Raw genomic sequence first — 14682 nt, 5'->3', positions numbered from 1 at the left:
GCTCTCCCACTGACATAGCACCATGTACACAAACATTTATGTCGGTGAAATATTCACACCCCTATGCAACATAAGTTTTGCCGACGTAGGCGGAAGTGTAGACGTAGCCTAGCTGTTTTGTTTCCCCTTCCCAAGTGAGAACACCCTGGCATCCTTGTCCAGAGTAACAGCAAGACGAGGCAAGCAAGGGAATATCTTTTATGGCACCAACTTCTGGTGATGAAAGAGACAAGCTGTCGGGCTACACAGAGCTCTTCTTCAGGCCTGGGAAGGTGTGTGTAGCTCGAAAGCTTGTCTCTTTCACCACCAGACGTTGGTGCCATACAAGATATTCCCTCACCCGCCTTGTCTCTCTAATATCCTGGGACCAATATGGATACAATACCGGCAAACGGGGATTAACAGCTGCCTTTATCCTCCTGTCAAGGCCAGGGTGGGGCTGGAGTAATAGTGTAGTTTCAGGCAGACACAAGTGTCCCTGAGTAATGGGTGTCAGTGACCTGCTCTTGTTCTGTTGACGCAGCTGAAGGAAGTTTGATGCATTTGGAAAGCAGAAGGAAACATCTTAAAATTAAGCCCAATGCCAATTAAAAGACGCTGTCTCTTCGCAGAGTCAGTTGGTTCCGCTTCCTGAGAGCCCCACCCCTTGCCAGCTATGAACTATCCTCCTCGGGGTCTAATTGAGCAGGGACACCACCCGGTTTGCTCCTTGTAAAAGGAATCACGCTAGTGAGCTGGGGCTGGGCTATGGGACCTTTCAACTCTGCCTCTGGCCCTGATTGAAAATCATTGTAACAAATCCAAGGCTGTTTAGGAGTTCATTGTTGTCTCAAACTCTGGCCTCTCAGAACTTCAAAGTGATGCTGGGGATAGAACATGGGATTTTCCTGCTCCAAAACAAGCAGGCATTTAACCTTTGAACTAAAGGGGAATTTCCATGTGCAAAGTAATGCACATTGGTAAACATAATACCAATTATACATATAAAATGATGGGGTCTAAATTAGCAGTTACCACTCAAGAAAGAAATCTTGGAGTCATTGTGGATCGTTCTCTGAAAACATCCATTCAAGGTGCAGTGGCAGTCAAAGAAGCAAACAGAATGTTGGGAATCATTAAGAAAGGGATCGATAATAAGACAGAAAATATCATATTGCCTCTATATAAACTCATGGTACGCCCACATCTTGAATACTGCTTCCAGTTGTGGTCGCCTCCTCTCAAAAAAGATGTATTGGAATTGGAAAAGGTTCAGAAAAGGGCAACAAAAATGATTAGGGGTATGGAACGTCTTCCATATGAGGAGAGAGTAATAAGACTCGGACTTTTCAGCTTGAAAAAGAGATGACGAAGGGGGGATATGATTGAGGTCTATAAAATCATGACTGGTGTGGAGAAAGTAAATAAGGAAGTGTTATTTACTCCTCATAGCACAAGAACTAGGGGTCACCAAATAAAATTAATAGGCAGCAGGTTTAAAACAAACAAAAGGAAGTATTTCTTCACACAATGCACAGTCAAACAGTGGAACTCTTTGCCAGGGGATGTTGTGAAGTCCAAGAGTATAACAGGGTCCAAAAAAGAACTAGATAAATTCATGGAGGATAGGTCCATCAATGGCTATTAGCCAGGATGGGCAGGGATGCTGTCCCTAGCCTCTGTTTGCCAGAAGCTGGGAATGAGTAACAGGGAATGGATCACTTGATAATTACCTGTTCATTCCCTCTGGGGCACCTGGCATTGGCCACTGTCGGAAGACAGGATACTAGGCTAGATGGACCTTTGGTCTGACCCAGTATGGCCATTCTTATGTTCTATGACAGTAGAGGGCTTATGGCACATACAGCTGAGCAGTTCTGATCCATCCAGCAGAGGGCAGTGGTTCACATAGACAGTAGCCAGTCTGTTACACCACTGACAGCTGAAGGCTGATTGGCAGGCTGTGTGAATGGAGTTGGTGGTCGTAGATTAGTTCCTAGGTCCAAGTGTCCATGTCACATTTGGCCCCCTGGTTGGCTGTCTTAGAAGAGAAGCCAGGAACAAATGGCCCATGGAGATAGAGGGCAGTTTCTCCAGAGCAGCATCTAGACATGTCAGCTGGGGATAGTACAGGGAGGAGAAGGAGTCTTCACTGACACTACCCAGGCTGTGTTTATCCCCAGGGCAAGTAGTCTTCAGAGTGGTCCACTCCTGCACCTTACACCAGCTCTTCATCCCATGTAAACGAAAACTGGCCTGTTTGATCTCCTCTTGAGACACCAGAACTGTTGGCTTAAATATCAAAGGGCTGGTATCCAAGTCCCGAGTCCCTGAGCCTCTCCAGTACAAAACATCTTAAAGATTATAGTGGTAGAATGTCAGAGAAGCCTGTGGACCCTGAGACCACGCCAGTCTCCTGGCTCTCCCGTTCGGTTGGGTTCTTATACTGTGCCATCACAATGGTGTCAGAGTCTGGCCAGGGTGACTCCCAAACATTTTTGTTTTCTGTTCCAGGCAACAGACAAGAGGAAAGCCCTGGAGGAGACCATGGCTTACAGTGCGCAGTCCTTGGCTAGCGTCGCGTACCAGATCAGCAACCTAGCCAGCAACGTCCTCCAAATGTTGGACCTGCATGCAACGGAACTCCACCAGGTGGAAGCCAACGTCTGCTGCATTGCGCAGGTGGGTGGGAAATGCCTAGAGACAATGGGGGTGGTTCACCCTGGGTATGTCTACACTGCAGTCAGCGGTGGGACTACAGCACACGTAGACCTCCCCGAGCTAGCTTTGATCTAGATGGTGAATAACAACAGCAAAGAAGCCGTAGCCACACGGGCTAACCGCTTGAGTGTATGCCCATGCTGCCGCAGCTTCACTTATTATGTGAGTCAGCTAGATCACCGCAGGCTCCGGTGTGTCTGATCGCCCCTCTGATTGCAGCGTAGACATAGCCTCCGACTCCTCACCCGCCGTCTGTGACTTCTGTGCTGCACACAGGTAGGCCACGCTAAATGTGTGGATCTTTGACGCTGGGCTAGGGGTTGGTCCACGTAAGAGGTTTATATTAGCAGCTGATGAAAGTGCTCCTTTAGCTCGTGTGGTAGAGGCTCGTGTTTTCAGTGCTGAAGGTCTGGGGCTCAAATCCTGCTGTTGGCTCAAGTCGGGTTTGATACCCGCATGTGAGGGATTTCTACTGTACATGCCCCGCTCCGCACTTACAGCCTGCAGTCATTGCTATTGGCGGAGCTACAGCCGTCCTCAGTGTATCTGGGCCAAGCACAGTGAGGCTGTCATCCCTGATCAAGCCACTTAGGTGCTGTCATAGCACGAAGAATAATTGGTGATCCTTCAAAGTGCCCCAGATCCCTTTGGGGAGACAGTGGGGCCTGATTTTCACAGGGGCTGACCACTTGCAGCTCCCGCTGAGTTTGAATGGAGTCGTGGGTGCTCTGCACCTCCTGAGAATCCTGCACTGGTACTTAAGCGATGGCAGTTTTCGAGCCCATGTGCATACCCTGCAATGCAGGCAAACGGCACGAAGACCTCTTTGCCCCACAAGCGGGAAAGCCCTGCAGGAATGGGCCCCAGGAGCCCTGTTCATTTTGACACACAGAATAGCGAGCTGCTAACTTCGTGTGGGCTCTGTCCCTTACTGCACAGGAAAGACGGCCCCATAGCTGACTGAAGGGTTTGACTCTCTGCCCAGCAAGACCGTGTGTATCTGACTGCTCCCCCACCCCCATCCTTATCCTTTTGGAGTCTACGGATGTGTATGGAGCGTTCAGTGACAGCCAGCCCTTTTCCTGTGCATGAAAGTTGCCTGGTAACTTTCCTGTTAGCTGGAGAAAAATAATTAGGGGGTGGGGGGGAAACCTGCTCAGGAAACTGCAGAGGAATGGATTAAATGCTGCGAAGAGCTGGGGCCTTTGCTTGTTTTTAGTGAGGCTCTCAAAGGACTTTCTGAACATGAAGGGCCAGATCATCAGCAGGTGTAAATTGGTGTAGCTCCATTGAGGTCAGTGGAACTGTGTCCATTTACCTCAGCTGAGCATCTGCCCCCACATGCCTGATCCTGCAGCATTAAAGTGTGGGAACTGCACCATGGAGTTCAGGAGCAAGCCCTCATTAAGTTTCACCACTCCTCCCCGGGAGGCAGCAACCCTTCCCTGCCCCCTCCACCCCCAACTTTATAGATGGAGAAACTGAGGCACTGAGAGGCGTTGGGACTTAAGGACCATTGCAGAGCTGGGAAGAGGACCCAGGAGTCCTGGCTCCCAGGCCTGTGGTCTCCACACAAGAGCCTCTCATTTAGGGGGAAGAGTGCTTTTGGAGCCCCACGAATTTCAGATGGAGAAACTCATGCCTCTTAGTGGAATAACTATGGGGGTTTGAGGTTCCTCCAAGAGGAAAGGCCCTGGCGGGGAAGGTGACCGATGGCGATTGTCTCTCTCTGCAGATGGTAGACGTGCACAAGGAGAAAGTGGCTCGTCGAGAGATTGGAACGCTGACAGTCTGCAAGAGGCCCCCCCACTACCAGAAAATCATCTATCCAACATATCAGGAACCCCTGGAAGCTTACTACAGGAAACCCCTCAACTTTAGCACCCTGGATGATGTTGGTCATGGGATAAAGGTCAGAATAAACCCCTCAGGTGAAATCCATCCGGATGGATCCCAGGTCACAGGGAGCTTGAAGTGACCACACTCAGGCTCCGTAATGAGAGAGGCTCTAGTTCAGTTGGGAGTTATTGGGATTGATAGACTAGGGACCGAATGGCTAGGCAGCAGTTCTGCGGAAAAGGACCTAGGGGTGACAGTGGACGAGAAGCTGGATATGAGTCAGCAGTGTGCCCTTGTTGCCAAGAAGGCCAATGGCATTTTGGGATGTATAAGTAGGGGCATAGCGAGCAGATTGAGGGACGTGATCGTTCCCCTCTATTCGACATTGGTGAGGCCTCATCTGGAGTACTGTGTCCAGTTTTGGGCCCCACACTTCAAGAAGGATGTGGATAAATTGGAGAGAGTCCAGCGAAGGGCAACAAAAATTATTAGGGGACTGGAACACATGAGTTATGAGGAGAGGCTGAGGGAGCTGGGATTGTTTAGCTTGCAGAAGAGAAGAGTGAGGGGCGATTTGATAGCTGCTTTCAACTACCTGAAAGGGGGTTCCAAAGAGGATGGCTCTAGACTGTTCTCAATGGTAGCAGATGACAGAACAAGGAGTAATGGTCTAAAGTTGCAGTGGGGGAGGTTTAGATTGGATATTAGGAAAAACTTTTTCACTAAGAGGGTGGTGAAACACTGGAATGCGTTACCTAGGGAAGTGGTAGAATCTCCTTCCTTAGAGGTTTTTAAGGTCAGGCTTGACAAAGCCCTGGCTGGGATGATTTAACTGGGAATTGGTCCTGCTTCGAGCAGGGGGTTGGACTAGATGACCTCCTGGGGTCCCTTCCAACCCTGATATTCTATGATTCTATGATTCTATGATGGTGTTGCTTACATAGCAGGGAAGACTAAATCCACTGGAGGACTCCCTGGGTGAGATTCTGTGGCCTGTGTTATGCAGGTCAGGCTGCTAGATGATCACAATAATCTCACCCGGCCGTAGAAAAGTATGGTCATCGGTTTGAAAGTATTAATTTTGTTTGAGGTCCTCCAATTTTTCTTTGGGAGGCCAACTTGACACATCTGAAAAGGCCAGGTTTAGAAAGTGCTGAGCACCTGCTCTGGGAAAATCAGCCATCCTCAACATCTGGCAAATCAGGCACTCTGAATCACGCATCGCCTCTGAAAGTCTTGGCCTATTAGTCTAAGGTAAAGAGCTCTCAGCTTCACTGAATTCTTCTTTATTCACTCTTCATAGTTTCATCTAGTCTGACGTCCTGTATAGCACAGGTCAGAGAACTGCTCCAAAATCATTCCTGGAGGATTTTCTTGTAGAAAAACATCTAATCTTGATTTAAAAATTGCCAGGGATGGAGAATCCACCATGACCCTTGGTAAATTCATCCAGTGGTTTAATAACTCTCACAGTTAAAAATGGTTTCAGAGTAACAGCCATGTTAGTCTGTATTCGCAAAAAGAAAAGGAGTACTTGTGGCACCTTAGAGACTAACCAATTTATTTGAGCATAAGCTTTCGTGCCACAAGTACTCCTTTTCTTTTTACAGTTAAAAATGTGTGCCTCATTTCCAGTCTTAATTTGTCTAGCTTCAGCTTCCAGCCCTTGGGTCATGTTAGACCTTCTTCTGCTAGTTGAAGTGTTATGGTGAAGAGTATGTAACTTTCCCCTTTGATCAAAGAGGCTCCACCATGTTTTACAGACATTAATTAACCCTTCAAACACTCCTGCAAGGTAGGGAATTATTATCCCACCACAACAGGTGGAAGACCTGAGGCATAGCAAGGTGAAGTGAGTTGCCTGGGGCCGCAAAGTGAGTCAGTGGCAGAAGTGGGAACAGAATCCAGAATTCTCCCAGAGCCCTGCTCTAGCCAGTAGCCCACACACCTCCCTGAATGCAGCCAACATTGCTGCTGATCCAGATGACGCAACAATCCCAATCTCAAAGCGTCCAATCCCAATGTGCAGTAGGGTCTTGTATAAAACCTGGGATGGATCTTGTGATGTCTGCCTCTAAGTCAGCCGTTCCAGAGTTCCAATAAAAGGGATGGAAGGGATTTTAACCAGGCATTACAATCCAGAGTCACAAGAAAATTGCTGTAGAAAACACTAGAGTCCAAATCTTGCTCTCATGACTTGGGCAACCTTCGTGAGTTTGGTGGGGTTGCGTGGGTGTATGTGAGACACACCAGGAGTTCTGATGTCTCATGCAGAGACAGGCAGACAGACACAGCGTCTCTAAGCGTTTCCTTTGTGGACAGCTAGAGTCCTCTGGTGAACCACAGCCCAGCCCTCCTCTTCCTCTTTGAAAGGAAAAAGAGCAGAGCTTGATGAGAGATGGAAGCCTTGGCAGGAGCTGGAGCCAGAGTGGTGCTGGTGTTATTTGCCCTAACCACTAGGCAACCCAACCTCTTCATCTCTCTGGGTGCTGCATTTCTGTCTCCCAGGCATGTGTTGCTCAGACTCTGTTGGTAAAGATCATTTGCCAAAGAAAAAGAAAATGGATTTGTGCCGTTTCCCCGCCTTTTTATATGACGTAGTAAAATGATCTGCAAGGGTGTCTTTTTGCTGCTGCTTATTTTATTTTTTTTGCCTTCCCTGTTTTTGATGGAGAACTTCTTGGATGCCTCAGAGATGCGTGCATGTCACTTTCTCATCCCTGAATGGAGTCGGGGGGCGAGATGCTGAGCCGTTACCATGGAGCTTTGCTCCCCCAGGTTTACAATTCAATAGCCATTATGCACTTTGTTGTTGTTGTTCTGAGACACCGACTAAAAATCCTTTCTTCTCTCGGGGACTCTGATGTTACTCCCTTGGTATCTGTAGTGTTATAATCCTCCCAGTTCTCCAGCTGCCCAGCGAGTTCTTCAGAGGAGAAGATGTCTGAATCCCTTCTGGTATCTCTTCTGAACGCAGCAAAAGTGCCACAACAAGCCCTATTATTTTCTCCTTTTGTGAGTCACCTTTAAGAAACCAAAAGAAAAAAAAAAGTCCCCATGCAGGAGGGTTTCATCAGCTAGGTGCCCAGCGAGCTGAGACGACCGTAACCACCCGAGATCGAAACTGCCACAGCTAGCTTAATGCAGACGCGGGAAGTTGTCTGCTCGGGCTCTCTTTTCCCACGATCGCCTCCGCTTTCTCAGCAGCGTGCTCGCCACAGCTCTAAGGGCTGCTTCCTCCACCCAGCTCTTGCATGCTTTCTGCTGCTCCCTGTGGGTAAGTGATCAGCCCCATTGGTCTGAAGGACCTTCTCGGTGCTATTTTGTGCATGGCAGATGTCAGACTTTTTCCAATGAGCTTCGCTTCTGTCAAGGGAGCTAAATAAAGGCCAGATCTTCCGATGTGCTCAGCTCCCCATGCGATGCCAATGGCCATCTTGTCAAAGCATCAGCATGTACTGGCTGCGCATGAATTCATGTGACAGTCTGTTCCTTAAGGCCCGATCCAAAAGCCATTGAAGTCAATGGAAAGACCCTCCCCCACCCATTGACTTTAGATCAGCTGCTTAATGGTTCTGATCCATTTCTTTCTTGCTAATTCTGGTAGCCTGTGGGTTAATGTTCTCTTGGCTCCTGGCCCCTAGTAAAATGCTGCATTTACCGGAGTAAGAGCTTTTTCTTAGGGTTTGGGCTTGTCCAGTTTGTATTATTTTTCCCTTTAAATATTTTAAAGGGCAGGTGAATGTGGCACTGGTGACAGATGCTGGCTGTGTGGCTTTACAGCCTGGCTAGCCACAGAAAGATGTGTAGCCATGTACCCAATCTTGTCAATATGGTGGCCCAACCTTCTTCCACCTTGTCCTCAGCTCATGCCTCTTGATCCTGTTAATTTGGCTCTCTGCTGAGAGAGCCACTTTCTGCTGATCGCATGGATGCTTGTCCACCGGGAGCTGGGCTGAAACAGAGCAGACTGGGCCCTGAACAGCTCTTGGATGCTAAGACCTTTTGGTTGCTCACTAGAACATGGGCTTAATTCCAACTCGGAGGTCACTGGCTCTGTATCCCAACTGCTTGAGCCATCCAATCCCAGCTTTGGGACAAGCTGTCTGGCCTGCTTGTTTTATTCTAGACCTCAGGCCAAGTGACAGGAAAATCTTTCCACTCTTACATCTTCCTCCTGAGCCTTTCAGATAAACTCATTCGCTGCACTCCGGCAGGCATGACACTTTATAAGAGGAGTCACGCACTAATACGGGGCGGCAGGTTCAGAAATACCCTAGTGCCTTGCTCAGCAGGACTGTCCCGAGAAAGTGAACAAGAGTCTGAACAGATCAAGAGGCCAGATTTGCCCCTGCTGCTGCTCCACTGGCTTAGTGGAGTTACCCCAGGGGAAACCCGGCCTTCTGCGTTCATGTGTAACAAGGTGTAGGACACTATCAGCCCAATGTTACAAAGTTTGGGCTCTGTTCCTCTGGAAAAGTGCCTGGCAAAGGGAGTGATGCACCGTGTGCCAATGCTCACCATTTTGAGGGGGCGTCTTTCCTGAGAGCCTTCTCACCAGTGGTGCATTGGCTTGCTGGCCTTGTCTCTTTCACCGTGTGTCTCCTAGCAGCTGCAGCTGTGTAACCTCCTCAGTGGATTGACAGCATGTCCTGTTTCGTTTTGATCTAGCACTCGGTGCTGGCAGGGTACAAAAGAACATGCAGTGATGCATAGTGAGGAGAGTGGCAATTCTGAAATGCGTATTAATATTTTAGGATGTTTTGCCTGTTGGTAACAGGGGAAAAAAGACTTCATCCTATTACTGGGGCTGCCAGGGCTGCTGCTCCGAAGAAACAAGATTGCAGGTTGTGACAGTTAAAGGAGGAGAGCATTTGCACTTGAAAGACGCTGTAGTTGTCCGTCTAACTTACTTTACACCTGTGTAGCCATGGCAGGAGACTCTGGATTCCTTGGCTGGTGTGGTGTAGCGGGAGCCCTGTGAGACAGGACTCCTATGTCAAACTCTGGGAGGGAGTAGGGTCTATTGGTTAGGTCAGGGAGCGGGAATTCTGGGGTCCTGGGCAAGGGAGTATAGTCTGCTAGCTAGAGCAGGACCTCAGGAGTCTTGGATTCCATTCCCAGCTCTGGCTGAGAGCATAGCACGCTGGCTATGAGAGAGAGCTGGAAATCATGACTCCTGGAACCCATTTCCAGTGCCACCCCTTCTGACCCAAGCAGCTAGCCACAAATTGGGGTCTTGTAGGCTGTTCCAGCTGGAGTCAGGGGCCCTTTGATGCAATCTTGTGTAGTTACAAAGTCCTGATTCCATGAACACTGCAGGAACCAAACAACTGGAGATAGTTTCTTTGATTACAGCCCCAAGCCTCTTTTAGCCAGCTCCCCACTGTACTTGTCCAGGCTGTGTGTGTAGCTCTGTCTGCTTCTGTGTGCTTTCTTGCCTTGTCTCATCTCTCTCTCACATACACACCCCCTTACCCCAAAAGATCACCAGCAAAGCCCTCTGCTCACATAGTTCTATTTCCAGGGCAGACTTGCATGTTTGGAGTGGGGGCTGCTATAAAGGAGCTTAACCGTTTCTTAATACTATCTTAAATGAAGGGCGGTGGTTACACCCACTAGCTCCATAAAGGTTTAACCCAGCCTAAGCACTGGCTTTGCCATGGCTTATTTTGTGGCCTTGGCCAAGCACTTTACTCTTGCCCCTCAGAAGGTGGCATGGGATGGTTGGAGAATTCATGAAAGTTTGTAAAACGCTTTGTAGTCCTTTTTTCAGAGGCCTGGTGTGAGGCCTAAGGCCTGAGCTAAAGTAACGGGCAAGACTTTGCTGATATAAAACAAAGTTAAGCTGTGAGCAAGAAGCAGGCCCTGCTCACAGAATCTGGCATGAAGAGGGCTGATGCTGCAAAAACACACATACCTAAAAGGTAGTGGGCACAAGTGGTGTAAACACGTGCCAGGATGGTACCAGCACACTCCAGCACAAGCACATTCCCCCTCAGCTAACAGGAACATGCTGACCCATCCTAAAGACAGGGTTAAAAGGATAATATGATGGATAGAGTTGTTTTGCTTGAACCAACATGTACAAGGTAATAGGCGGCACCTGGACATGTAGAGGGGTCGTAGCTCAATACGTCAGGAGTGAGGTGTAACTTGTTTGTATCTGTGTATAAAAATGGACCTCTGAGGGGTTGTCTTTGTCTGGCCTGGGGGGCAGTGGTAAATCCCGCCACTGACTGAGCCAGTCCATTGTCAGGGAGCACATATGTACTAGCAGAACTGTAGACAGCTGATCCGGGGAGCTAGAGACTGTGTTTCGTTTGGCAATAAACCTGGATGGGTGCCTTTGTAACTTATCGGCATCTGTGGTCATTGGGGTTTCTCTTGGGGTCTGCTGTTCCAGTTGTCTGCGCAGAGCCAGGCCAGCACATAAAGGGAACACACCCACTCAGCCGACTGTTATCAACATTGGACAGAGCAGAGCACCACATTGGTGACGTCTGACGATATTCCTCTGATGAAAGATACAGGAAATACAAAGCATTATTATTATTAGTGTAACCCTGCTGCCAGGTGGAGCTGGCAGCAACCATGGCCAGGTTCAATAGCTAGGGGTTCCTTTTCAACAATACAACACAGAACTGGCTTGAGCCCCCACCCAGTGACCTGGGAAAATTATACACCACTCTTGGCACCTCTTGGAGGCAATACTTCCCCACTCGCAAGCACAGAGTCTGAGGGTAGAAAAGAAACGTTTAATGAAAGGAGGGAAGTCATCCGACATTAATCAGGGAGAATGCCACAAGCAGGATTCATAATCAGAAAACTATGAGCAGGACACCCACCCCAGAGTGTGTGGGGCAGAGCTTCCGCCTCATGTTCTTGAGTTCTACAACCAACAGTTCCTTTTCTGTGCCCCTCCCTGCTCCCTCACCATACCCCACTCACAGTGGTTGTCCCGGTCAGAGGGGGCCCAGGGTTTAGAGATGCATCTGTGTGAGTTCACCTCCCACCTGGGGAAGAAGGCACCTTGCTTGCACTTGCTCTGGCTGGCCACCCTGCCAGATGCAGCTCCTTGCCGCCTGGCTGCCCCGCCAGCTGTGGTTCCTCACCAGCTGCATGTTGCCTCCCCAGCTGCTCATTCTGCTCACTGCCTCACTAGCCCACTCATTGACTGTCAGCCACCTTCTGCTGCCACCTGCCTCTTCTGCTGTGACTACTGCAGGTCAGTCTCTTAGTAATTTTCAGCTCTTTGCAGGCTGGGCGGAAACATTGCCCCATGTCAGGTGATTTCAGCTCTCATTTGAGCACTTTAACATAACAAAGAGGTTCCTAATGAAGCCTGTTTAGCTCTGTCATTGAACAGTGGAGAGGAACAGGTTAAACCAGACGGAGGACCCTTAGAGAGAGGCCACACCTCCTGGCTGAGACACCTGTCCCCACCTCTCTTTCTTTCACAGGGCGCTGGCATTCGAGCCCCTGGCTTAACAAGGTGCTTTCAGCTGAGGGTGGACCCCCTCATTTTGGACAGGTTAAGCACAGTTCTGCTCCCCTTTATTCATACAGTAATGACAACAACATTGGTAACAGCATTTCACTACCCCTGCATTCAGTACTAAAGTGATTTGTATCCCAACACCAGCCAGAGTTGATCACTTTGAGCAACACCGCTTTATCTGCTGGATATCTAAGCAGAGTGGGTGTGTTCATGTAAATACAGTTTGCTTCTGAAGTCTTTCCCCCTCCCAGCTAGCTGTCAGGGGAGAATTCATTCAGATCCATCTTACATCAGCAAGGCCTTGTTGTCTGTGTAATCTAGAAGTGGAGACTGTTGCAAGCGTCCTGGCACAAATTAATTTGTTTCTCTCTCAGGGCCCTGGCAGCACTGGAGGGTTTTTTGCACTGCCACAGTTGTACCACTGCAACTGGTAAATTACCTGGGCTAGTTGCACTGGAAAAATCTCCATGTTTTGCGCCCGTGCAGTGTGTCTGCATTATGGGTTTGCATTGGTATCCAGTGCAAATAGCCCTCGTTTCAACAAGGCTTAAGAATCAGAATGATCTTGGCCACACACAGCTGTACCTCTCTGTTGGAAACCCCCCCGGATTGGTGAGTCTTTGTAAACAAGCTTCTCAGGGTTTGTTCTCTCTTGGCAGCCACTGATTCTTTCTCTCTTCTTCCCTGGCTGTAGGACCAGAGCACACAGTTGTCACGAACGGGAACCTTGACTTGGAAAGGATCCAAGACATCATCTGGACAGTCTACGGGCACCCTGGGGTGAGATGGCATCACTCTCTTGCACTTGATGCCTGGCAGTCCCACTGCCCTACTTTCCGCCCGCCATCCTGTCCTAAAAGAGACACAAGCCTGATAAAGAGGTGGCAAGTTTCTCCCCTCCCCACTGGAAAATAAACCTTTCAGATTAGCTTCCGAAAGTCTGACATCTGCCTGAGACTGCCCCTTATGCAATTAATGGTCATGCTTTTCACAGTAAGGTTCCATTTATAAATGGTCTAGAAAGGGTTAATTAAAAATTGATAGATGCGTTACTAAATGGTTGATCGTTTGTTGTAGGGTCCATTAGGTCAGGAGGTTGCTTTTAGCCATGGCTTATCACCCTCTGTAACACCTACTGGTCTGCATATGCCATCTATAACAGATTCTACTCATGTCAGTAACATGCTTATGGCATCCACAAATAATTTATGAACCCTTTGTAAGCATTTGTAGGCCGTTTATAAATGTGCCCTGACTAGATCATGACCAAAATAATACTAGTCCAGACATAGCCACAAGCCTTGCAGCAGAGCTGGTCAAAAATGAAAGTGGTATTGTTTGTATTTGTGTTCCAGGGAAAATGCTGAGATTTCAAAATTTACTTTCATTCTGCATTGGGATGATAAAGTAGAAACCTTGGACTCTTTTGCGAGATGATATTCCAGAATATTTCATTTAGGGAAAAATTCCATTTAGACCTTATCAAAACGTTTTGTGTAGGAGATTACAGAGTAACTATAACATACATTATCAGATACAAGATGAAACGTTTCAACTGCATCAAAACAAAAAGGTTTCAATAATTTTCTCTTGGAAATGCAGACAACAGCAGAAGGTCCCCAGAGCAACATTCTGATTTTTGCCAAATCAGTATTTCCAAACATTGGAAAATCTTCCTCCAGCTGTGCCCTGTAGTGTCATTAGTGCAGCTGTAGCATTTGGGGGAAGAACTGTTGATAAGGGACATGCTGGGCTACATTCACGAAAGGTCTTAGGCACCTACCTGCCACTTCAGGCACCTAAATCCCAGAATCAGGGATTCACAAACCCCTGCCCAACTGCCCCCATACTCTGTAAGTGACCAGCATTGCTCGGCACCTACGTTTCTGCAGGGAAAGTTCCCACGGCACCGAGGATTCTTCATGAATGTAGCCCACTGCCTTTAAGCGACCCAGCATATTGAATGGGCCTGGAGACTGACCTCCCTTCTCGGGCCCTCCAGAGCCCTATCAATGCCATGAAGTTGGTGCTTGTTGCAGAAAACGGTCATCATCCAGTTTCCTGGTGTCCGCAGGGCGTGGGTGTCAGGGTGAGGCACACAGGTGGAGTCCAGGGGAGGGGAAAGGTGGTTTTGCCCCTGCCTTTGCGGGACCTGGGCTAAGGCGAACAAAGGGCCTCAATTTGTCAGGCTGAAAGCGCACGGAGTAGTTTTAATCTAAGGTGAAGATTTTCATCTCTGGGAAGCCGGTTTGTTTTTTTCATTGGCTGTCTGGTTGTGCGGAGCCCTGCTCTATGCAAAAGGCCATTTGCTATTACTGTTTCTGTTACGGGCAGCACGGGACCCCTTTGTGCTTGGGGCTGTACAAGCACATAGCGAGACACAGTCCCTGCCCCAGTAGACTAGACAGGCAAAAAGTGCGAGGGGAAAACAGAGGGGGGAAGTGACTTGCCCAAGGTCACCCAGCAGGTCAGTGCTAGAGCTGGGAATAGGACCTAGGTCTCCTGGGTCCCAGTCTAGTAATCTGCCCACTGCCTCACACTGATTCTCTTTATACCATCATGACAATCTAACACTGAATCACCACAGCTCTGGCATTGATACTTTCAGGCCAAATTCAGAATAAAAAAGTCTCGCATTCAGC

General features: G+C 48.6%; 1 protein-coding gene across 4 annotated transcripts in view; it reads left to right on the top strand.

Annotated features, from left to right (window-relative positions):
• Positions 1–14682, top strand: part of ABI3 (ABI family member 3) — a 41197-nt gene that overhangs the window by 19058 nt on the left and 7457 nt on the right. For all 4 annotated transcript variants that reach the window (XM_084615570.1, XM_084615571.1, XM_084615569.1 and 1 more), the window contains 3 exons: positions 2494–2661; positions 4436–4612; positions 12735–12820. In XM_084615570.1, the coding sequence (XP_084471696.1) occupies positions 2494–2661; positions 4436–4612; positions 12735–12820 (431 nt within the window). The remainder of the gene's footprint in view (positions 1–2493; positions 2662–4435; positions 4613–12734; positions 12821–14682) is intronic.

The sequence above is a fragment of the Lepidochelys olivacea genome, assembly GCF_965140295.1.
Source record: "Lepidochelys olivacea isolate rLepOli2 genome assembly, chromosome: 27".
Classification (NCBI taxonomy): Eukaryota; Metazoa; Chordata; order Testudines; family Cheloniidae; genus Lepidochelys; species Lepidochelys olivacea.
The sequence above is the reverse complement of the archived record's forward strand: the minus strand, read 5'-3'. Positions and strand labels throughout refer to the sequence as shown.